Here is a 25243-nt window from a genome sequence, read left to right on the forward strand (position 1 = left end):
TCCACTTAGTCAACAGGGCTTCCAAGTTTTCGAACTGGACTGTCTGACCGACCTGTGAGCTCGGTCTTTACTTCGATGAATTGAGCTTTGAGTCTCCTTCATCCAATCGGGCTCTCAGGTCATGTTGTCCGAGCTGAATTGACCGACCTGAGAGTTTTGTCTTTGCTTAGTGAAATGAGCTCTGAGTTTCCTTTAGCTGGCCGAGCTCTCAAGTCATGCTGTCTGAGCTGGACTAATCTGACCTCTGAGCTCGGCTTTATATGAGTTGAACTCTAAGCTCTCAGCTTTGTATGACTCAGAGGTGCTTTTGGCGCCTTTTTCCGATCTTCCACCCTTTGTTTAGTAGCGGTAAATCAAATCTTATAACTTTTTAAGTGATGCGTGAGTCTGACCTTTATCATGCTCCCATTTGCTTGTACTTTTAAGTCTTTTCATGACTTGCCCCTCTGTTTCAGTTCCCGTTTCTCTGGTTGTTTCGGCAGAATAGTCGTTCACCTCTTCATTTTCTATCAACTCTCTTGCCCTTCGCCCATGAATTCGGGCCTCCGGTTCTTCCTCTTCTCCAGCATCGTGGTTATTAGTTCGGAGGCGGGCAGAGGTAGGTTGGGGTTCATCGGTTCTGGGTTCCTCCACTACTGGGAGTGCGTTTACTGGGGTGCTAAGTCCCCTTTGTTGCATTATCTGGCCCAACCAGTGAGCAGTGGTTTGTAGCTGGAGAGCCATGGTTTGAATGTCTTGGTTAGACAGGGTCATGGTGGGAGTATTCCCTGCCAGGCTTGGCGAGGGATTAAGAGAAATAGGTGTTTGGTTATTCAACGTTGTAGGGCTAGAAAAGGAGAACTGCTGCCCATCTTGGGCAGAGCTCAGGTCATTTGGAATATTAAGGTTACTATCTTGGTGGTTTGCCATCGTGGATCTCAGTGGGTTTTGAAAATGAAAACTCCGGTGATGAAAAGATCTCCTTCGTTTCCCACAGACGGCGCCAATTGATGATCTGAGATCCAATTGAATAGGGTTTTACAAGGGTTTTGTATTACTGAATAAGGCCTAAGCTTTCTGAGGAGGGGACTCCTCTTTTATACATTGTCTTGCTTGCTGGTGACGTGTAAAGGTCTCTCCAGGATTGGGCCACGCGTCTCTGCCATGCGGATTCGGAGGTACTATGTAACGCCCCGAAAAACGGACCGCTACCGGCGCTAGGATCCGGGTCGACTTAAGGCCGCCGGGACCCGTAGCAAGCCTGACATAAGACCTGTAAACCTGTATAATCCCATTCATGATCAACAATAAGCATAAAAATTAAAACTTTCCTTTGCTTACTCATCAACCAAACTCAACCTGTGCATAAACATTAACACAGGGGCGGAGGGACGGTACGGCAAGGGGGGGCACGTGCCGTACCGGCGACCGGAAAATGCTTTGAAGGGGATGAAGGTGCCGCAGCGGCGCAGCCGGTGGTGCCGCAGCAGTGCAGTTGCAGCGTCCCCCGGTGGTGCCGCGCAGTAATCCGACAACACATGTAAACAGATGAACAGAGGAGCTCAATTTTGGGAATAGCATAGCAACGACAATATTTACCAGAAGGGGACATTAAGATAAGCTGTTGAGGCTTAGGGATGGAATCATCGTGGACCTTGATGGTGATGCTTCCACCTGTCCCAGAGACCCATCCAAGGTTGTAGAACTGGCGGCAGAGATCAGCGATTAACACCCTCGTGTCCTTCACAGCAATACTCTCCAAATAAGCTTGAGAAGTCACCTTGCCTCCTCCGTTCACCGCTGCTGGAGCTGCCGCAGTCGCCATTGCCTGCTTTTTCGAGGGAGAGCAAATTGAGAATTTCTTTTAGCTGGAAAAGTGAAATCTTTTTTCTATTGCTGTTGTAACAGAAGACGGTGGCAGCGCATTTCATTCTGTCAAAAGAGAGAAATAATAAGGTCACTGCACGTTCACCGAATTTTGGGTTTTAATTGGGCCACGTCATGTCTCACGTGATTATGTGGTTCATTATTGACTCTGTTTAGGAATTTAATTAGTGTAATAATTAATACAAAAAATAAAGTTGTGTAAAATCAGCCTTATTAAATGGACTCCAATTTGTACGTTACAAAGATTAGGACAATATTATACATATGAATTTACTTGAAGTTATTTATATAAATAATTAATTTCATATAAAATATATATTTTATAATAATATTTATCAATTATTTTATATTTTTATTTAAAAAATAAATTTTAAATTTTTTAAAAACTAAAAATTATTAATGAAAAATGCATTTTTATGTAAATTATTAATTAAAATATATAAAATTAAATAAATTTAGTATATTCAGTTTATAATAATTGAATTTTTGACGGGTTGAATAATTTGTAATAAATTTCAATTAAATTTATAATAAATTTCAATTAAATTTATAATAAATTTCAATTAAATTTAAAATGAATTCTGAGTATGGATTATATTAATCAAATTCAAATAGAGTGATTTTTCTGATACTTCATGAATGTACTTATTCATATTTTAGTACTGAAAATATTCACTATTTCAATTTTTTATATATTAGGCAGGGACGGAGGGAGGGTACGGCAAGGGCACGTGACGTACCTGCGACCGAAAAATGTTTTGAAGGGGGATGAAGGTGCCGCAGCGGCGCAGCCGGTGGTGCCCTACCAAAGGGAAGTTCCTGGCTCCGCCACTGCATTAACATAACCTTGATCCCTCTGTGGGATCTCATCTGTGCCCTCAATGGGTAACATACATCTGTTGAGTTGGTTTACATAAACAACAAAATCTCTAAGATCATGTATAAAAGGGATACAACAATCTATGGTCAAGCACATACTAACATCCATAAAGCTTATTACATAACTATACTGTACTTTAACATTACAATTTGATCATGTCCATTGCTAGCTATTACATATGCAAGACTTCTTTACTCTATCCGGACTCCCGCACTATATCCTGTACCTGTAAGCCTGGGGGAAAAGGGAGAGGGGTGAGCTAAAAGCCCAGTGAGTAGAGCTAGTAAAACACATTAACACTATGCTCAAATGAAATGCATCATAACACAAACAATTCACATAAGGGTTGGGTGAACTCGTCACCAAATAGTCCAAGTTAACTCTGTGCCAGGCCTGTAGAATGGGGCCTGGTCTTCCTGTCATAACATACATTACTTACCATTTTCCCAGGGCCTCCTCTGGGCTCCTGGTCTTCGAGTCCCATAACCGTACCTTACTCTGTGCCAGGCCTGTAGACTGGGGCCTGGACTTGCTTACTCTGTGCCAGGCCGTAGCATGGGGTCCTGGTCTTCCTGTCTTGGACTAATTGGGTCATCCTACATTCACCCACATCAACAACAATAGATGCAATGCGACATATTCGTGATACTAATGCAATCATCCTATTGCATAATCATGATGCATGAAACATGATAAAACATTTAATTTTAAAAGATTGAGTTAGTCCTACTCACCTCTGGCTGACTCTGACAATACCGAAGCAGCTGAACTCACTGCTGGGGTCCTCGGTTCCTCGGGTCCGAACCTACACAGGTGGACTCAAATGAGGGACCAAACATACCTGAACATAACTCTAAAATATCCCCCAAAAACCCCCTAAAACATCATGAAAACATCACAGAAAATATGCATGAAATGGCTGAACAGGGCACTTTCGGCGGCACCTTCGGCGGCCGAAAGTCCTGGACAGAGACGAAACTCAGCTAGGTTCGGCGGCACCTTCGGCGGCCGAAAGTGCCAGACAGAGACGAAAGTCTCTTTTCGGGGGCAACTTCGGCAGCCGAAAGGCCTGCCTCCCCAGCCATGTTCGGCGGCCGAAAGTACCTTCGGCTGCCGAACCTGGTTTCTGCCAAAGGGCAGAAACTTGGCTCCCTTGCACATTTCGCCTCCAAACCTTCCAAACATGCATATTTTTCAACCAAAGCATGCATACAAGTTCCTAGGGGCCTCAAACATGCATATACCCCATCTACAACACTTCAAACATACACAAACAACACACATTGTTCAAAACATCAATATATATCCATAACTCAACATATAACCTAACATGCATTTCTACCCATAGATCTTGCATAAAACTTATTTAAAACACATAAGGAGCTTAAGATCGGCTCTTACCTCTTGAAGATCGAGAGGGAGACGACCTAAACTTGGAGATCCACGAAAATGAGCTCCTGAGTTCCCAAAGCTTCAAAACTTGTTTCAAAAGCTTAAATCTTCTAAACCAAGTGAAAACAAGTGAAAATCTCGAAAGATTTAGAGGAAGAACATCAGAAATGGGTGAGAGACGGCGGAAAGCTCACCTTGGCCGAAAATGGGGAAAAAGCTCGCCCGTTTTCGGCTAAGGGACCCTTTTATAGTGGCTGGCCAGACCACGTTCGGGGGCCGAATGTGCCTCCGCATCCATGCAATGTTCGGCGGCCGAACTTGACTTTCGGCGGCCGAACCTGGACTTCCCTCACTCATGCTTTCGGGGGCCTAACGTGCCTCCAAAACGCATGCATGTTCGGCGGCCGAACTTGACTTTCGGCGGCCGAACCTGGGTTTTCCTCCAATGCTATTTTCATGCAAAAACTCATTTTATTTAATACTTAAAACCATTAAAAAAACATGAAAACATTTCATAAAAATATGATTCTACCCTTCTAGAGGTCTCCGACATCCGAGGTTCCACCGCACGGTAGGAATTCCGATACCGGAGTCTAGCCGGGTATTACATTCTCCCCCCCTTAAGAACATTCGTCCCCGAATGTTCCTCAACTAACATACAAAGCATGGCATCAATCATAACATACAACATAGCATACAATATATCATACATGCAACACATAGAATAACTAACACTCACCTCAAAACAAATGGGGGTATTGCTGGAGCATGGACTCCCGTGTCTCCCAGGTGCATTCTTCAATATTGTGGTGGTTCCAAAGGACTTTCACCATCGGGATTTCCTTGTTCCTCAGCTTTCTGATCTGAGTGTCAAGGATCCGTACCGGCTGCTCAACATAGGTGAGATCCTCTTGGATCTCCACATCCTATCCTAGTGGACATGATCTTTTCCTATTGTGCTTGACCTTCTATAACATCTATGAGCCCGACACTCTAGGTCCGACCATGTGAACCTAGGGCTCTGATACCATTCTGTAACGCCCCGAAAATCGGACCGCTACCGGCGCTAGGATCCGGGTCGACTTAAGGCCGCCGGGACCCGTAGCAAGCCTGACATAAGACCTGTAAACCTGTATAATCCCATTCATGATCAACAATAAGCATAAAAATTAAAACTTTCCTTTGCTTACTCATCAACCAAACTCAACCTGTGCATAAACATTAACATAACCTTGATCCCTCTGTGGGATCTCATCTGTGCCCTCAATGGGTAACATACATCTGTTGAGTTGGTTTACATAAACAACAAAATCTCTAAGATCATGTATAAAAGGGATACAACAATCTATGGTCAAGCACATACTAACATCCATAAAGCTTATTACATAACTATACTGTACTTTAACATTACAATTTGATCATGTCCATTGCTAGCTATTACATATGCAAGACTTCTTTACTCTATCCGGACTCCCGCACTATATCCTGTACCTGTAAGCCTGGGGGAAAAGGGAGAGGGGTGAGCTAAAAGCCCAGTGAGTAGAGCTAGTAAAACACATTAACACTATGCTCAAATGAAATGCATCATAACACAAACAATTCACATAAGGGTTGGGTGAACTCGTCACCAAATAGTCCAAGTTAACTCTGTGCCAGGCCTGTAGAATGGGGCCTGGTCTTCCTGTCATAACATACATTACTTACCATTTTCCCAGGGCCTCCTCTGGGCTCCTGGTCTTCGAGTCCCATAACCGTACCTTACTCTGTGCCAGGCCTGTAGACTGGGGCCTGGACTTGCTTACTCTGTGCCAGGCCGTAGCATGGGGTCCTGGTCTTCCTGTCTTGGACTAATTGGGTCATCCTACATTCACCCACATCAACAACAATAGATGCAATGCGACATATTCGTGATACTAATGCAATCATCCTATTGCATAATCATGATGCATGAAACATGATAAAACATTTAATTTTAAAAGATTGAGTTAGTCCTACTCACCTCTGGCTGACTCTGACAATACCGAAGCAGCTGAACTCACTGCTGGGGTCCTCGGTTCCTCGGGTCCGAACCTACACAGGTGGACTCAAATGAGGGACCAAACATACCTGAACATAACTCTAAAATATCCCCCAAAAACCCCCTAAAACATCATGAAAACATCACAGAAAATATGCATGAAATGGCTGAACAGGGCACTTTCGGCGGCACCTTCGGCGGCCGAAAGTCCTGGACAGAGACGAAACTCAGCTAGGTTCGGCGGCACCTTCGGCGGCCGAAAGTGCCAGACAGAGACGAAAGTCTCTTTTCGGGGGCAACTTCGGCAGCCGAAAGGCCTGCCTCCCCAGCCATGTTCGGCGGCCGAAAGTACCTTCGGCTGCCGAACCTGGTTTCTGCCAAAGGGCAGAAACTTGGCTCCCTTGCACATTTCGCCTCCAAACCTTCCAAACATGCATATTTTTCAACCAAAGCATGCATACAAGTTCCTAGGGGCCTCAAACATGCATATACCCCATCTACAACACTTCAAACATACACAAACAACACACATTGTTCAAAACATCAATATATATCCATAACTCAACATATAACCTAACATGCATTTCTACCCATAGATCTTGCATAAAACTTATTTAAAACACATAAGGAGCTTAAGATCGGCTCTTACCTCTTGAAGATCGAGAGGGAGACGACCTAAACTTGGAGATCCACGAAAATGAGCTCCTGAGTTCCCAAAGCTTCAAAACTTGTTTCAAAAGCTTAAATCTTCTAAACCAAGTGAAAACAAGTGAAAATCTCGAAAGATTTAGAGGAAGAACATCAGAAATGGGTGAGAGACGGCGGAAAGCTCACCTTGGCCGAAAATGGGGAAAAAGCTCGCCCGTTTTCGGCTAAGGGACCCTTTTATAGTGGCTGGCCAGACCACGTTCGGGGGCCGAATGTGCCTCCGCATCCATGCAATGTTCGGCGGCCGAACTTGACTTTCGGCGGCCGAACCTGGACTTCCCTCACTCATGCTTTCGGGGGCCTAACGTGCCTCCAAAACGCATGCATGTTCGGCGGCCGAACTTGACTTTCGGCGGCCGAACCTGGGTTTTCCTCCAATGCTATTTTCATGCAAAAACTCATTTTATTTAATACTTAAAACCATTAAAAAAACATGAAAACATTTCATAAAAATATGATTCTACCCTTCTAGAGGTCTCCGACATCCGAGGTTCCACCGCACGGTAGGAATTCCGATACCGGAGTCTAGCCGGGTATTACATTCTCCCCCCCTTAAGAACATTCGTCCCCGAATGTTCCTCAACTAACATACAAAGCATGGCATCAATCATAACATACAACATAGCATACAATATATCATACATGCAACACATAGAATAACTAACACTCACCTCAAAACAAATGGGGGTATTGCTGGAGCATGGACTCCCGTGTCTCCCAGGTGCATTCTTCAATATTGTGGTGGTTCCAAAGGACTTTCACCATCGGGATTTCCTTGTTCCTCAGCTTTCTGATCTGAGTGTCAAGGATCCGTACCGGCTGCTCAACATAGGTGAGATCCTCTTGGATCTCCACATCCTATCCTAGTGGACATGATCTTTTCCTATTGTGCTTGACCTTCTATAACATCTATGAGCCCGACACTCTAGGTCCGACCATGTGAACCTAGGGCTCTGATACCATTCTGTAACGCCCCGAAAATCGGACCGCTACCGGCGCTAGGATCCGGGTCGACTTAAGGCCGCCGGGACCCGTAGCAAGCCTGACATAAGACCTGTAAACCTGTATAATCCCATTCATGATCAACAATAAGCATAAAAATTAAAACTTTCCTTTGCTTACTCATCAACCAAACTCAACCTGTGCATAAACATTAACATAACCTTGATCCCTCTGTGGGATCTCATCTGTGCCCTCAATGGGTAACATACATCTGTTGAGTTGGTTTACATAAACAACAAAATCTCTAAGATCATGTATAAAAGGGATACAACAATCTATGGTCAAGCACATACTAACATCCATAAAGCTTATTACATAACTATACTGTACTTTAACATTACAATTTGATCATGTCCATTGCTAGCTATTACATATGCAAGACTTCTTTACTCTATCCGGACTCCCGCACTATATCCTGTACCTGTAAGCCTGGGGGAAAAGGGAGAGGGGTGAGCTAAAAGCCCAGTGAGTAGAGCTAGTAAAACACATTAACACTATGCTCAAATGAAATGCATCATAACACAAACAATTCACATAAGGGTTGGGTGAACTCGTCACCAAATAGTCCAAGTTAACTCTGTGCCAGGCCTGTAGAATGGGGCCTGGTCTTCCTGTCATAACATACATTACTTACCATTTTCCCAGGGCCTCCTCTGGGCTCCTGGTCTTCGAGTCCCATAACCGTACCTTACTCTGTGCCAGGCCTGTAGACTGGGGCCTGGACTTGCTTACTCTGTGCCAGGCCGTAGCATGGGGTCCTGGTCTTCCTGTCTTGGACTAATTGGGTCATCCTACATTCACCCACATCAACAACAATAGATGCAATGCGACATATTCGTGATACTAATGCAATCATCCTATTGCATAATCATGATGCATGAAACATGATAAAACATTTAATTTTAAAAGATTGAGTTAGTCCTACTCACCTCTGGCTGACTCTGACAATACCGAAGCAGCTGAACTCACTGCTGGGGTCCTCGGTTCCTCGGGTCCGAACCTACACAGGTGGACTCAAATGAGGGACCAAACATACCTGAACATAACTCTAAAATATCCCCCAAAAACCCCCTAAAACATCATGAAAACATCACAGAAAATATGCATGAAATGGCTGAACAGGGCACTTTCGGCGGCACCTTCGGCGGCCGAAAGTCCTGGACAGAGACGAAACTCAGCTAGGTTCGGCGGCACCTTCGGCGGCCGAAAGTGCCAGACAGAGACGAAAGTCTCTTTTCGGGGGCAACTTCGGCAGCCGAAAGGCCTGCCTCCCCAGCCATGTTCGGCGGCCGAAAGTACCTTCGGCTGCCGAACCTGGTTTCTGCCAAAGGGCAGAAACTTGGCTCCCTTGCACATTTCGCCTCCAAACCTTCCAAACATGCATATTTTTCAACCAAAGCATGCATACAAGTTCCTAGGGGCCTCAAACATGCATATACCCCATCTACAACACTTCAAACATACACAAACAACACACATTGTTCAAAACATCAATATATATCCATAACTCAACATATAACCTAACATGCATTTCTACCCATAGATCTTGCATAAAACTTATTTAAAACACATAAGGAGCTTAAGATCGGCTCTTACCTCTTGAAGATCGAGAGGGAGACGACCTAAACTTGGAGATCCACGAAAATGAGCTCCTGAGTTCCCAAAGCTTCAAAACTTGTTTCAAAAGCTTAAATCTTCTAAACCAAGTGAAAACAAGTGAAAATCTCGAAAGATTTAGAGGAAGAACATCAGAAATGGGTGAGAGACGGCGGAAAGCTCACCTTGGCCGAAAATGGGGAAAAAGCTCGCCCGTTTTCGGCTAAGGGACCCTTTTATAGTGGCTGGCCAGACCACGTTCGGGGGCCGAATGTGCCTCCGCATCCATGCAATGTTCGGCGGCCGAACTTGACTTTCGGCGGCCGAACCTGGACTTCCCTCACTCATGCTTTCGGGGGCCTAACGTGCCTCCAAAACGCATGCATGTTCGGCGGCCGAACTTGACTTTCGGCGGCCGAACCTGGGTTTTCCTCCAATGCTATTTTCATGCAAAAACTCATTTTATTTAATACTTAAAACCATTAAAAAAACATGAAAACATTTCATAAAAATATGATTCTACCCTTCTAGAGGTCTCCGACATCCGAGGTTCCACCGCACGGTAGGAATTCCGATACCGGAGTCTAGCCGGGTATTACATTCTCCCCCCCTTAAGAACATTCGTCCCCGAATGTTCCTCAACTAACATACAAAGCATGGCATCAATCATAACATACAACATAGCATACAATATATCATACATGCAACACATAGAATAACTAACACTCACCTCAAAACAAATGGGGGTATTGCTGGAGCATGGACTCCCGTGTCTCCCAGGTGCATTCTTCAATATTGTGGTGGTTCCAAAGGACTTTCACCATCGGGATTTCCTTGTTCCTCAGCTTTCTGATCTGAGTGTCAAGGATCCGTACCGGCTGCTCAACATAGGTGAGATCCTCTTGGATCTCCACATCCTATCCTAGTGGACATGATCTTTTCCTATTGTGCTTGACCTTCTATAACATCTATGAGCCCGACACTCTAGGTCCGACCATGTGAACCTAGGGCTCTGATACCATTCTGTAACGCCCCGAAAATCGGACCGCTACCGGCGCTAGGATCCGGGTCGACTTAAGGCCGCCGGGACCCGTAGCAAGCCTGACATAAGACCTGTAAACCTGTATAATCCCATTCATGATCAACAATAAGCATAAAAATTAAAACTTTCCTTTGCTTACTCATCAACCAAACTCAACCTGTGCATAAACATTAACATAACCTTGATCCCTCTGTGGGATCTCATCTGTGCCCTCAATGGGTAACATACATCTGTTGAGTTGGTTTACATAAACAACAAAATCTCTAAGATCATGTATAAAAGGGATACAACAATCTATGGTCAAGCACATACTAACATCCATAAAGCTTATTACATAACTATACTGTACTTTAACATTACAATTTGATCATGTCCATTGCTAGCTATTACATATGCAAGACTTCTTTACTCTATCCGGACTCCCGCACTATATCCTGTACCTGTAAGCCTGGGGGAAAAGGGAGAGGGGTGAGCTAAAAGCCCAGTGAGTAGAGCTAGTAAAACACATTAACACTATGCTCAAATGAAATGCATCATAACACAAACAATTCACATAAGGGTTGGGTGAACTCGTCACCAAATAGTCCAAGTTAACTCTGTGCCAGGCCTGTAGAATGGGGCCTGGTCTTCCTGTCATAACATACATTACTTACCATTTTCCCAGGGCCTCCTCTGGGCTCCTGGTCTTCGAGTCCCATAACCGTACCTTACTCTGTGCCAGGCCTGTAGACTGGGGCCTGGACTTGCTTACTCTGTGCCAGGCCGTAGCATGGGGTCCTGGTCTTCCTGTCTTGGACTAATTGGGTCATCCTACATTCACCCACATCAACAACAATAGATGCAATGCGACATATTCGTGATACTAATGCAATCATCCTATTGCATAATCATGATGCATGAAACATGATAAAACATTTAATTTTAAAAGATTGAGTTAGTCCTACTCACCTCTGGCTGACTCTGACAATACCGAAGCAGCTGAACTCACTGCTGGGGTCCTCGGTTCCTCGGGTCCGAACCTACACAGGTGGACTCAAATGAGGGACCAAACATACCTGAACATAACTCTAAAATATCCCCCAAAAACCCCCTAAAACATCATGAAAACATCACAGAAAATATGCATGAAATGGCTGAACAGGGCACTTTCGGCGGCACCTTCGGCGGCCGAAAGTCCTGGACAGAGACGAAACTCAGCTAGGTTCGGCGGCACCTTCGGCGGCCGAAAGTGCCAGACAGAGACGAAAGTCTCTTTTCGGGGGCAACTTCGGCAGCCGAAAGGCCTGCCTCCCCAGCCATGTTCGGCGGCCGAAAGTACCTTCGGCTGCCGAACCTGGTTTCTGCCAAAGGGCAGAAACTTGGCTCCCTTGCACATTTCGCCTCCAAACCTTCCAAACATGCATATTTTTCAACCAAAGCATGCATACAAGTTCCTAGGGGCCTCAAACATGCATATACCCCATCTACAACACTTCAAACATACACAAACAACACACATTGTTCAAAACATCAATATATATCCATAACTCAACATATAACCTAACATGCATTTCTACCCATAGATCTTGCATAAAACTTATTTAAAACACATAAGGAGCTTAAGATCGGCTCTTACCTCTTGAAGATCGAGAGGGAGACGACCTAAACTTGGAGATCCACGAAAATGAGCTCCTGAGTTCCCAAAGCTTCAAAACTTGTTTCAAAAGCTTAAATCTTCTAAACCAAGTGAAAACAAGTGAAAATCTCGAAAGATTTAGAGGAAGAACATCAGAAATGGGTGAGAGACGGCGGAAAGCTCACCTTGGCCGAAAATGGGGAAAAAGCTCGCCCGTTTTCGGCTAAGGGACCCTTTTATAGTGGCTGGCCAGACCACGTTCGGGGGCCGAATGTGCCTCCGCATCCATGCAATGTTCGGCGGCCGAACTTGACTTTCGGCGGCCGAACCTGGACTTCCCTCACTCATGCTTTCGGGGGCCTAACGTGCCTCCAAAACGCATGCATGTTCGGCGGCCGAACTTGACTTTCGGCGGCCGAACCTGGGTTTTCCTCCAATGCTATTTTCATGCAAAAACTCATTTTATTTAATACTTAAAACCATTAAAAAAACATGAAAACATTTCATAAAAATATGATTCTACCCTTCTAGAGGTCTCCGACATCCGAGGTTCCACCGCACGGTAGGAATTCCGATACCGGAGTCTAGCCGGGTATTACATACTAGGGTATCAGCCGCCTGCTCCATGCGTAACGGCCTCTGATTCTCCTCGTGCGTACGTTCGAGCGGATCTGCCAGGCTGTCTGGTGAATATTACTCCGAATCCTGGGCTGGGCTGAGAGTTGGGCCGGATGCTAAGCCTGAGTGGGGAGGGTCTGCTTCGTGCGGGCCGGGCCGACTTGAGTGAGGAAGATGGGCCGAGCCCGGCCTTGAAGGTTGGATGAGCCAGGCTTGTTATGTACATCAGGTATGCGGGCCCCTACGTCGTGGGCCTTGGACTGTGGTCAAGCCCCTGGTCTGGGGTGAAGGAATCCAGCGGTCATCACATATATTTGTTAATGGTTTGATTTGCTATTAATTCAAAGTCAATTTAAGAGTATTATTGTTGGAATATAATTTAAGTTTTGTAATTGTTTATTGACAACTCGGGAAATATCCCATTATAACTGATTTTATTTTTTAAAAATTATAAGAGATGAACATATTTTATCTTAGAAAATTATATGAAAGGGTAATTTAGTATTTTAACGATAGAAATAAGTAGAGGAGAGTATATTTTAATTTAAATTAAAAAATTAAATTGAATTGATTAATTTTGGCGTAATAATTTAACTAATTAAAATATTATGTTAGTACTTTTTATATTATTCGATATTCAGTTCAGTTTAAATGTGTTGAATAATCAACTAATCGAACTAGTTGATTTTAATTTTTATTTAATTAAGTTAGTTATTTAAATGCAATTTCTTTCACTCTCTTATCTAATCCTGTGGATAGCTAAAGTCCAAACATATTAAATTTATAAATTTCGATTTTGATATAACTAAATTAAATTTAACAGATTTTATTCATTTAATTTAGTTATATTTTTAATATTTTTAAAATTGAATACGTTTTTAACTCAAATCAGACGGATTGTATAACTCTAGAAATAAGTATAACCGGATGAAATAAAAGTTAAAATTTTAATAGATTTTTGAAAATGAATAAATTGATTTATAAACTATGACAATCTTCAGGATTAAAATTGTAATTTTATTTTTTTATTTTCCAATGAATTCTGTTGACTGTTGTTCTTTTTAAGCGCGAAAGAAGCACATCGTGGCGGGCAATTTCCCAATTCATAATTTTCCCGCCAATCTAAAATCCCTAAAAAATCGAATTTATCACAAAACTAAAAGTTTGAAATCGGTACTTGCTTCCAATCAAACCATCATTCATCAAATGGCAGAGAACACAGAAGAGGTGAAGCGGCCCCAATTTCCAACTGGAAGGGTCAAGAGAATAGTGAAACTGGACAAAGACATCAACAAGGTCACCTCAGACGCTTTGTTAATGGTTTCCCGATCCACCGAGCTATTTCTCCAATTCCTCGCAGAGAAATCGGCGGAAGTTGCAATGGAGAAGAAGCGAAAGATCGTGAAACTCGATCACATTCGAATTGCCGTTAAGAGGCATCAGCCTACCAGGGATTTCCTTCTCGACTCGCTTCCTGTGCCAACTCACTTATCCGGTAAGCCACCAGTTGAGAAGACTCGTCCTACTCCCGCGGCAGATAAATCGCTCCCTCCTGGAACTCGCCGGATCGACTCTTTCTTTGCTAAGTCGGCAAATGAAGCTCCGGTTCAGATAAATGAAAACTAGATGCTCTTGTTTTTATCTTCAAATTATTTTTAATTAGTTGTACCAGAATATATTTTTAGTATTATAATATAGTGAATCTTCATTTTAACTCTGTTTTGCTTGAATTAATTTGATGATCTGATATATAGATGATTGCTTAATTAAGTGAATAGTGATTGAGATGATCTTGTCTAACGACATATTTCTTCTGCAAGTATGCATCAAAGCAGCTACTGAGTTCACACTGCTTGTGTTGTTGCCCGACCAGAAAATCGTCCCGGTCTAATCCAAGACCGGAAATGACTTTGGTTTTTGCTTGGTCGAATTATAAGGACTCGGTCTGTCTTGGTCTTTTTATTGAACGGGAAATAAAATTGGAAAAATTCAAAACTATATTTGATTAAAATTGAAATGAATCGTAACTGAATTGAAATAAATTCTCTGGTCTGGTCACTAGTTCCTAGTTTCAGAAATCAGAACCGGTGGCCGCCCTTACTCTCAGGATGGTATTATCTGAAATTCGAGGTTTGAAGCAATTGTTTATTGTTTAGCACTGAAACAAATCCCTGAAATTCCATTTTTGTGTACAAGAATGTAATCAATCAATTAAGAAAATCAAAGCTCCTTGATTATGGACATGATTACAATAGACCTGTAGATTTTAATTTATTGGTGTACTGCACCTTACACCTGCAACGGGATCGAAACAATAATTCTAAATTTCTAACCCTTATTTGATTTTATCGTGCTGAAAATTCTATTGGTTATAGACGCGACTGCCGGCTGTAGGGGCAGGCATAGATAAATTATAAACATCTTCAAACTGATTTAATGGAGCGAATTATTCTTCTGCAGATTCTGTTGTATTGCTCCATATGTGCCTTTTGATTTCTCAATGCATGTGAAGATAACAATCTGACTTGTAATTCAGGGAGATACAGGGCCAGAAAATGTTGAGACCACTGAAGCTGTTTCATCTCGAAGATGGGAAGCAAAGCCAGGTCGAGCAAACATCTTTTGTCCCTGTATTTTCCGTCCGTCCTTCATCAAAGATATATTTTGAGATGCAGAATTGATGCTGTTGTTTCCCAACTGATGGATACTCAGAGAAAGCCTTCTATTTAAAGGGGTTGCATTGCTAAAGCCTCCGTTTATGCTTCTGTTTGAAAGACGTCGACTACTGGTGCCTGGTCTGGACCCGAATGCATTATCTTGGTCGACTACTACCTGGCTCTGCACCTTCTTCTTTTCCTGTGAGGCAAAGGTCGCTTTTTCAGCAAGAGGTAAAAATATAAAGGTCAACTAAGCTAACTTGTTATTTGTCATAGAGAGTAGAAAATAAAAAAAAAAAAGGGGAAAGAAAATCATTTATGCATGCATGTGATGAAAATCATATTCTGCCATTAAAGTTTCATAATACCAACCCTTTGTCTTTGCTTCTCTTCCTCTCTCTCCTGCCTTGACATGTTGTATTCTTCCAACATAGCCAACAGAGGTACCTAGATAACAATTCATGTAATTATTTATTTTGTTTGCATGACATATAGTTCCTTGACTCAATGATGCTTCTTTTCTGCAGTTTTCGACATAGGCAATACAGGTCGTTTATCATGCAAGAAAATAAGAGACTAAAAATTATATAACTTACATCATCAAATAAGAATACTTTCTTTCTTTCTTCTTCCCAATTCTTGGTCTTTGCTATAAGCGAGGCCACCAAAACTGCATAATCGATTATTATGATATTTATTGTTACTTGCCATAGGTGGTTGTAGTTGAATTTTGAAATTCAAGAGGATAAATATCCGTAGCATCTCAAAGGCCTTTCACTATCCATTTACTCCACTATCACAGTTCACTTCTGCCATATAACTGCCTGATTTCGGGGGATGTTACCAATTCATCCAGAATCTACTCAGTTTGTATTGTATAGAGCTTGTGTTAATATTTGGAGCAGCTGGCACGTCTTTTGGCCCTTCTGAAATTAATTGTTTGCCTAAATGCAACTGATTCTATAAGAACTTTAACACGTTACCTGGGATTTTGTTCACTATTCCTCGAGCACGTTCTGCACGTCTCAGATTCTTATGAGCACCTCTGCTAACTGAATATCGATTTTCATCCTGAAAATATTCATGAGATATATCACATGATTTGCATGTATATAAAAGAGGATGGAGGCAAAGAAATCATGTAGCCCGGTGGTTAAGAAAAATACCATGCTATATTCTTCTAACCAGCGTTCCTCATCTCGCGCTAACATCCACCTTTCAACCTTTTCCATTATTTCCTTCCTACTAGAAGCTTCTTCTTTTGCTCTTGCTATTTGTTCGTCCATGCTCATGAGGAGATCAGCATGGTCTATCTCCCCTTTTTATGTGCCAGGAAGCAGACAAACTAGAGTCATAAACAAGAATAACAATGGGTAACTGGGACAATGATTCAGTCGAACCTACCCGAGTTTATAAGTGTAATGATATTATCAATCTCAGGTCGTGAAGGGATCTCCATGTGTGATTTATTACATATATTCTCTAGCTCATTCTGCTTCTTGAAGAAAAGCTCTTTCATCTTACTTGCCTTTAATTGATCCAGTCGCTTTACTTCTGCTTCAGCCTTGAAACATTTTAAGTAGCTGTTATGTTTTAGTTGTTTCTGATAATTTTGTGCGATAATCTTATACACTAACCTGCTGCATTATATTCAGGGTAAGGCTTCCAGGATCAGATACTTCATCTGATGAGACAGGTAACAAGCCAGTGACATGAGAAAACAGCCGGCGATCTTCATAGGGTGTACCCATAAGATTCCATAAATTTGTCAATGCTTTTCCTAGATGGTGAAGCTGCCAAGTTCACAAACATTCTGGTATTTCATTCTTTTATCATACAGGCAATATCTTTCTTAAACTAAATGGAAACAAAATGATTGTAGAATGAAAAACCATAACATGCAAACCATTCATTTTTCTTTTTTTGTTTTCTATCACAGTTCTGATTAATTCTTATTATTCTCATTTGTAGTTATAGCCAGTTCTACACCCTTATCATATGCTAACTGTGTAATGCATCACTATAGCTGAGTTGCCAGATCCTGTCAATAAGGTTTGTGGAATTCCAATGATAGCACAGTGAATTAGTAGTTTTCACCTTTTCAAGTCGCTTTTGTTTTTCTTCCTTGAGAGATTCCACGGTGATGTTGAGTTTGGCCAGAATACTGTCACTTATATTTTTTGATATGCCACACAGTTCGTTCAAACTTGGATGAACTTTGGTTACAATCATGGAAGATTCCATCCCTAATGTTGTGGATAATCTGTGAATTGTGTCTATATATGTCTCCACTTGCTGGAGCCTGTCATTCTTTGAAGTCAGCAAAAGAGTATTAAAAGATTGAACACATGAGTTCCTTAAAGCAATACCTTAATCACTTATCTTACCTTCTCGTTGTGAAGGGTTTGTAGCTCAATCTGGTATTCCTCTAGTTTCTTCAAGGAAAGATCATTCTCGTTTACTATGACATTTGTTATTGAGTCGTCATACACTGACTGACCTGCAATTTCTGCAGAAATTTTTTGAATTTGCCCTTTCACAGCTCGAAACTGGTTCACTCTTTCTTCTTTCCTCAACCTCATCTCCCGCAATGCTGGGGTGATTGCATCCAGCTGCTCCTTAAGTGTTCCGGACTTTTTTTCTGGCTGTGCAGGCAATGTTTAATAACATTGTAAATTTATTTGGACTACTGGATTTGGCTTCAAATTAGGTGCCTATAGTTACTCTTTAAACTACCAGTGTATTTTCTTTTCTTGATAGAGCAACAGATTGCTGACTGCTGAGCGACTCTTGACTACTTGTGCACTTAATGTTCTATGCTATATTATCACTAGACCATATAATTCCTAATTGATAATTGAGCAAATGGAAACAGATGGTTGGATAAGGTACCCTTCCGGGGAGAGATCGTTCACCAAGTGACAGAAGGAGATGTGTAAATTCAGCTTCAGATTCTGCTAATTCTTGATGCAGGCGAGCTCTTGATATATTTGCACTGTCCACTTTTCTTCTATAAACTTCGAGACACTCCTGTTCTAAATCCAGGAGAACCTTCTCTCTTTCAAACTGATCCTCACCAACTTCATCCCAGATGATCTGTTTCAATTTAGGAGGAAATACAAGAGATTGAGAACAAATAAAACACCAGATTTACTCAGAAATGACTATCATCATCCTACTCTTGCCTGCAATTCTTGGAGCAGATATCCACATGATGTTTCTAATAATGCAGAGCTTCGCATTCCAATAGGTGTTTGAAACGAACCCATCTGACAGGCCCTTCAGTGTGGCTGGAACTTCTTGAAGGTACTTGAATCACTAGAATATGTGAGCTCTCTGTAAGATAGTTCGGCTACTGGTAGCTGAAGGCATTTGGTTTGAGTTCACAGCGAAGCCACTAAGTATTGAGAGAAAGAAAGAGAGGGAGAGAGAAAGAGAATGATGGTCGGGAACTTTGGTGCGAGTATTTGCTTAAAAGAAAAGGGTACAGAGTTTGGTAAAGTTGAAGCTTTGGGTTCAAGTATCTGCCCTTCATATCAAGTATTGATCCATTCCCAGGTTCTACCTTTCACTCTCCTCTCTAACTTAAATTTTAGACATCCAAGAAAAAAAAATTACCTTAATTTATGCATGAAGTTAGAGTATCTCATTCACAGATGTATGGCTTTTTTGGCAGCATACAAGTGTGTGTTGTAGCATTTGAGTGAACTTGATTTCTAAGCAATCTATGAAGGTTGTCATGTTTAAATCAATCTGCAGATAAGAGTTAATAACAACTAAGCCTGATAAACTGGGCCCACATAGACATCAAATTTTTGTTTTAATTGGGTAGCCTGCTAAGGATATCGAGAATGAGTTGTAATAAATAGATAATTTAATGGCTTGGCTTCTGATTGATTGATCATCATTAATCTAGATTTTCTTCGTACATATCATTTGCATTATAGCTTGGTAAGAGAAGCAATTTGTGTTCTTCCTTCCAATGATGATTAGGATTTACTGTTTCATAAGCAATATTCAATATATTATTTTATCAAGAAAAAATACGTACAGATGTAGATGTGATATCAATTTCAATATTCAATTTAAGGATAACTAAGTTAACTAGGAAATTCATCTAAAAACAAGTGAACTACAAAAAGATAATTTTGAATCTTAATTTTAGTTATTATTTCTTTAGGAAATTCTTTCACCATGGGATTTTTTTTCCCATTTGGTTCCATCTAGTTTGAAATTAAGACCTTAAAGAAATAACTTCAACATATATATTGTTATTTAAGAATTCAGAAAAATAGAAATTTAAGGTACATATACATATATATACACACACACTTAGTGGATGATACGTTTTAAAATTAATAGTTGCTAACTTCTTTGAAGGGCTACCTCTCTCCTAGTTGCCAATTTTCCTTGAAAGTAAAAATAATTTATCTTCCGGTTTCTAAAAAATTCTTAAAGACGTTCTTTCAACATCTAAACGAATAGCAATTTTATATTTTACTTCAAAGGTAGCTGAGGCTAAATAAATTGTATTTTTACCAATTAAGCGAACCAAAGCAAAACGAAAGGTATGTTCTGTCTTTATTATTTTATTTTCTTTTTATGCTGTACTTTATTAGAAATTCTAAATCATTTGATTGAGGATTGGTAATGAATCATTTTCAACAGAACCCACACCTTGTTTACCTTTTCCAACACCATATTAGGCGTCTGTTTATTTATTATAAAAAGAAAAGGAGAGAAGTAGCAAATTTTCTTTCAGTGGTAAGCAGTCCTTTTCTGGTCACATGGCTGTAATCATAAGATTCAGTATAGGTGGGAAGAGTGGAGGTAGAACACAAGATAAGGTTCCTAGAGTGTGAAGGACCAAATCATTTCATGCCATAGCCCATCTACCAAGGAACCGTAGCTGAGTTTAAAATTAAACCAAAAGAGAACGTCACCTTGTCGCCCTTTTCTCAGTTTCTGTCGCAAAAGAGGCTATGGCGTAGACCTTCTGGGGTTTAGCTACTTCATTTACCCTTTATTTGAATGCTTGAAGAGATGAAGTGAAATTAAGTAAGACAAATGAAGAAAAAGGAAAGAAAATAATAGAAATTATAACTAATATAATCTCACAAGTTGAGTAAGAAAAACTTAAAAAAAACAAGAGCACATTTAAATATTTTAATATTATAAACACGCATTTTTCATTATTTACTAGAGAAATGTTTTGGGTTAAATATAAAAAGCCTATATTTTTTTATATTTTTTTCCTCTACTTGATGTCCAAATAAGTGAAATTTGGGAAATCAATCGAATGTAATCTAGCTAGTTCCATTTTAGCAACAAATTATTTTTTAAAAAATAATATTAAATTTAATCGAAATCAGCACAAATCAATTTTTTTTTAAAAAAAAATCTTGAGTTAAAGATGAGAATTTTCAGCCTGGTCCTGGTCTCCCCATTCTTCATCCAACATTATTCTATACAAGGCTAAACAAATATAGCTAGAAATTGGGCCTCATGATAAATTGGGCTGTAGCCCATAGAGAGTCTAAAACTTGCTAGGTGCAGCCTTGCTAGTGAACGCGCGTCAGGAGAGAATCAAATCCCACATCGCTTGATTACATGTAATTGGCAGCTTTATAAGAAACCGCGAAGCAGAGGACAGCGTCCCTTCGGGGACATCCGATAAAATTGGAACGATACAGAGAAGATTAGCATGGCCCCTGCGCAAGGATGACACGCACAAATCGAGAAATGGTCCAAATTTTTTTCTCCACTGTGACCTTTAATCTGAACTATGCTTCTATGCCTCCCCTTTTCTCATCTCTCTGAAATTAATTTTCTAGCCCACAATCGAGCTTTGCTTCAGTAAACTGATGCACTTGCATAAACAGGTCAGTTGAAAGTTTCATTTTCTAAGAAAAATTCCTTGTATTTTTGATGTTCGATCTTATGCTTCTGTTTTACATTATTGTTTTTGATACTGTCTTTGCATGTACTGATGAGATGAATGATGTTGGATTCTTGTGGGGCTCTTTTATTCCGTTTTTATTTCAAAGGGACGTTTAAAGCAGTTGCAGTAGTAATTATAATGGAGAATTGAGCATTCTAGCTCCTCCAGAAGCAATTTGTATTAGCGCTGTATGTGAGATTGTAACTGGGATTATTGAAACTCTGTGGAGGAAGGAGACCACCTACCCATCCTTTTTCCCATAGAAAAACTGTGTAAATACTCCTGGTGGATAGGTGTTCCAACTAATTTTATGGTCAGTCTGTATCTCTCAATCTAGATAGTTTTTAAGCCAACCTTTTTCTTGTGTACATGAGCTTTAGCCCAGTGATTAGCTAGAATTCTGTGAACTGCTAAATGTGCTTTCTTCAAGACCAAATTTATTTTGAGTGGCTCAAGGCCAGGAATAGTCTAGACTGACATATGGAAAAGGATTTTCATTCCATATGTGTTACATAGGTTGCTGTTGTTGGTTTTAGTTGACTAATTTTAATGGGATGAAAAAGATTGGTGAGGCCAAATAGGATATTGGTTCATTCATCAATTTTCTTTTCTTTCACAGGATTCTTTATTGCCATCATTTCATGATAACTTGGCTACAGCCCACGTGGAATATCTGTGCATGGAATGTTCTTATTGATCTTCGAGTGTTTCTGTCACTTCAATTCTTAGTCTCTGCTTTAGCAATTGGTATTTGGTAGACATCTTTGAGTAAAATTGCCCAGAAGCATTTATAGACAAAGCAATGAGATGTGAAGATCCTGGAATAGTTTGTCTGAGGGTATGTGCAACTTTATCTACAATGTTTGAGCAGCATTCCAGTATAAGGACTTAAAAAGTCAAAATTCCATGTATTTGTGTGATTCAAGAGGGTTATTGGATCATGATGTAAATTCAAAGTACAGGGAAAAAGAAGTGTTGATGTTGCACTTACAGGCATCAAGGTCGAGCATTTGCATGATCATGAAAGTGATATTTACACCAGCAAAAGCAAATGCATACTCCCAAGCAGATCGTTTTCCTCCCTGCTTTTTTAGTGGACGTTGAGAGGATGTCTGAAAAGGAAAAGGGTTGAAATCATCAGCCAACATAGCTAAGGTTCGACCTCGTTTATTCATTAGGTTCAGAAATATTCAGTTTACACCGTGTAACACTTACTGAAAATGTTTTGGCAAAGAATAATAGGTTCTCAAAAGAAATGAAACCAGCTCATATGTTTATTTTAGGACTTAATTCGAGTGGATCTAACTTAAAATTTAACGTAATAAATCTTAGATTAATTAAACTTTGAATATAAACTAGCTAGTTCCATTTTTCTGATAAGATTTATTTTTTTAAAAGATAATTATTAAACTTAATTAAAGTCAGATCAAATGAAAATAAAAAAAAAAAAGAAATTACGCTTCTATTTATTTATAAAAAATAAAATGTATTTAAAAAATATATTTCATGTAAAATATTTTTTTATAAAAAATATTTTCTAATAATATAACTTATTTTCTATTATTTAATTTTAATTTAAAATTTTATTTATTTGAAAAAACAACTTGTACTTAAAAAATATTTTAATAAAATTATTTTCTTATAAGATTATTTTTATTATTTAATTTTAATTTAAAAAATAAAATATATTAAAGAATTTATACATAGAAATTTTGATGAGATATTTAAATATGTAAATTTTTTTTAAAAAAAAGAGAGTTATTTTTTTAAAAATGAATTTTTTTTATTAAAAAAATATTTTTTATTATTTAAATTTCTTGAATGCTTTAAATATTAGAAAATACAGATAATATTTTTCTGAAAAATATATTTTCCTTAAACAAAGTTTGAGATTCTTCGGCCTGGTCATGGTTCTGATCTCCCCATTCTAGCATTCTTCATCCAAACATTATTCTGCACAAAGCAAGCCGAAAATTGCTAGCAATTGGGCCTCATGATGAATAGGCTGTAGCCCATAGAGAGTCTAAAACTTGCTTGGTGCGGTCTTGTTAGTGAATGCCGACGCCTACAGTCAGAATAGAACTAAATCCTACATCGCTAGTTTTCAGGCATTCGCTTGCCAATATGGTAAGCAACGAAGCGAGCACCCAAGTCCTTTCTGGGGAATCCGATAAAATTGGAACGAGAAGATTAGCATGGCCCTTGACAAGGATGACACTTACTAATGGAGAAATGGTCTAAATTTTTTTTTCCAACGATTTTACCCTCAATCTGAATCTATTCTTCAATGCCGTTCCCTTTCTCTTCTCTCTGAAATTAATTTTCCAGCCCACAATCGAGCTTTGCTTCAGTAAATTGATGCATAAACAGGTGAGCTGGTTTCATTTTCTAATAAAACTTTCTCGTATTCTTTCTGTTCGATGTTATGCTTTTTGTTTTTTTTTTTTTTAACATTATTCTTGTTGATACTGTCCCTGCCGGTACTCATGAGAGGAGAGATATTGGATTCTAGGGGGCTTTTTTCTTCCCTTTTTATTGCAAAGGGACGTTTATCAACTAAGCAGCTGTAGTAGTAGGGACGTTTATCAACTAAGCAGCTGTAGTAGTAAGTGCCATAAAAGTATAGTGAAGAGCTGAGAATTCCAGCTCATCCGAAAGCAATTTGTAATAGCCATGTGTATATGAGATTCTAACTGGGATTGTGGAAACTATGTGGAGGAATTATACCACCTACCCATCCTTATCTGGGTTTCCTATAGAAAAGTGTCTTTGACACATAGTTTTTTAAGCCAATCGTTTTGATGTATTCGTTAGCTTTAGCACAGTGATTAGATGGAATTCTGTGTACTACTAAGTGAACAAATTTGTTTTTCGTGGGTCAAAGCTCAAATAGTATATAGGCTGATATGTGGAAAAGGATTTTCCATTTCATATTTGCTAAAATAGGTTCGTGTTATTGGTTTTAGTTCACTCATATAATGGGATGAAATTAAAGGTTGGCAAGGCTAAATAGGATATTGTGGTCATTCATTTCACAGGATTCTTAGTTACCAACATTTCCTGATAACTTAGCCACAGCCCACATGGAATGTTCTTTATTGATTTCCGACTTTTGTGTTACTTCAATTATTAATCCCTGCATTAGCAATTGCTATTGGTAGACCATCTTTGAGTATAATTATGTAGAAGTATTTTTAGACAAAAATAATGAAATTTTGAGGTCCTGGAATAGTTTGTCTTTGGTTGTATGAAACTTTGTATATTATGTTTGAGCAACATTTCAGTTTAAGGCCTTAAAAAGTCAAAATTACATGTATTTGTCTGATTTAAGGGGGTTACCGGAGGAAAATTAGTGCATATAATAATTGTATGTATAAATGTTAAATGTTGACCATTGATCATGATGGGATCTACTCAAGATCCACCATGATCAATGGCTATTATAAAATCATTATATAGATAATGGTTATATGGTAAAATTGCTGGCTTATGGGAAAAGTGTTGGCAGTTGTCATTCCAAAAGCAAAATTTAATGCCATTTTAGATATTCTTAGAATTGATTCTATTAAGGAAAAGTAAATCCTGGCATAAAATTTGGGCAAGAGATGCAATATCGATATAGAAGTATGTGTTTTCTGTGACTTTAGATTTCCCCATTTTGAGCCTAACATCAAGACTATATCTTCTGTTCTTGATCCTAAAGTTCAGGCTATATCATCCCTGAAACTCTTGTATAAACTAATCAACGCAAAGTTCTTGGAGCTTGGCAAATATTTTATGGATTCTGACTTCATTTGAGATCTTGAGACAAAGTTGGTTTTTATTGGTCCAGAAGCATATTGAATTCTAAAACAAGGATAATAATAGTAGCTAACTGACCTTCAATGTAGCTAAATTATGCATATTGTG

At 39.8% G+C, this 25243-nt stretch overlaps 2 protein-coding genes, 1 non-coding gene and 1 pseudogene across 4 annotated transcripts; 3 read left to right on the forward strand and 1 right to left on the reverse strand.

The window, feature by feature from the left end:
* Positions 1-13868: 13868 nt before the first annotated feature.
* On the forward strand, positions 13869-14450 carry LOC110628830 (dr1-associated corepressor). The gene has a single exon (XM_021775644.2). It carries the CDS (start codon positions 13943-13945, stop codon positions 14360-14362), a length of 420 nt encoding a protein of 139 aa, XP_021631336.1. The 5' UTR covers positions 13869-13942; the 3' UTR covers positions 14363-14450.
* A 497-nt stretch (positions 14451-14947) lies between these two features.
* Positions 14948-19090, reverse strand: LOC110627883 (65-kDa microtubule-associated protein 8). 2 transcript variants are annotated; one of them, XM_021774259.2, is made up of 11 exons: positions 18579-19090; positions 18286-18489; positions 17781-18038; positions 17491-17703; positions 17031-17186; positions 16798-16957; positions 16560-16711; positions 16377-16464; positions 15990-16063; positions 15766-15840; positions 14948-15592 (listed from the first exon to the last, which is right to left on the reverse strand). In XM_021774259.2, the coding sequence occupies exons 1-11, from the start codon at positions 18660-18662 to the stop codon at positions 15269-15271; spliced, it is 1788 nt and encodes a 595-aa protein (XP_021629951.1). In that variant the 5' UTR covers positions 18663-19090; the 3' UTR covers positions 14948-15268. The 2 variants fall into 2 exon arrangements, with proteins under 2 accessions (XP_021629951.1, XP_021629952.1); XM_021774260.2 differs by lacking the exon at positions 18579-19090 and having other exon boundaries at positions 17781-18034; positions 18286-18425.
* A 1957-nt stretch (positions 19091-21047) lies between these two features.
* LOC110628881 lies at positions 21048-21150 on the forward strand. Its single transcript, XR_002490132.2, has one exon. It is a non-coding gene; the product is annotated as a U6 spliceosomal RNA (small nuclear RNA).
* Positions 21151-23486: 2336 nt separating this feature from the next.
* Positions 23487-23581, forward strand: LOC122721409 (annotated as a pseudogene).
* Positions 23582-25243: the final 1662 nt, after the last annotated feature.

The sequence above is a fragment of the Manihot esculenta genome, chromosome 12 (assembly GCF_001659605.2).
Source record: "Manihot esculenta cultivar AM560-2 chromosome 12, M.esculenta_v8, whole genome shotgun sequence".
NCBI lineage: Eukaryota > Viridiplantae > Streptophyta > Magnoliopsida > Malpighiales > Euphorbiaceae > Manihot > Manihot esculenta.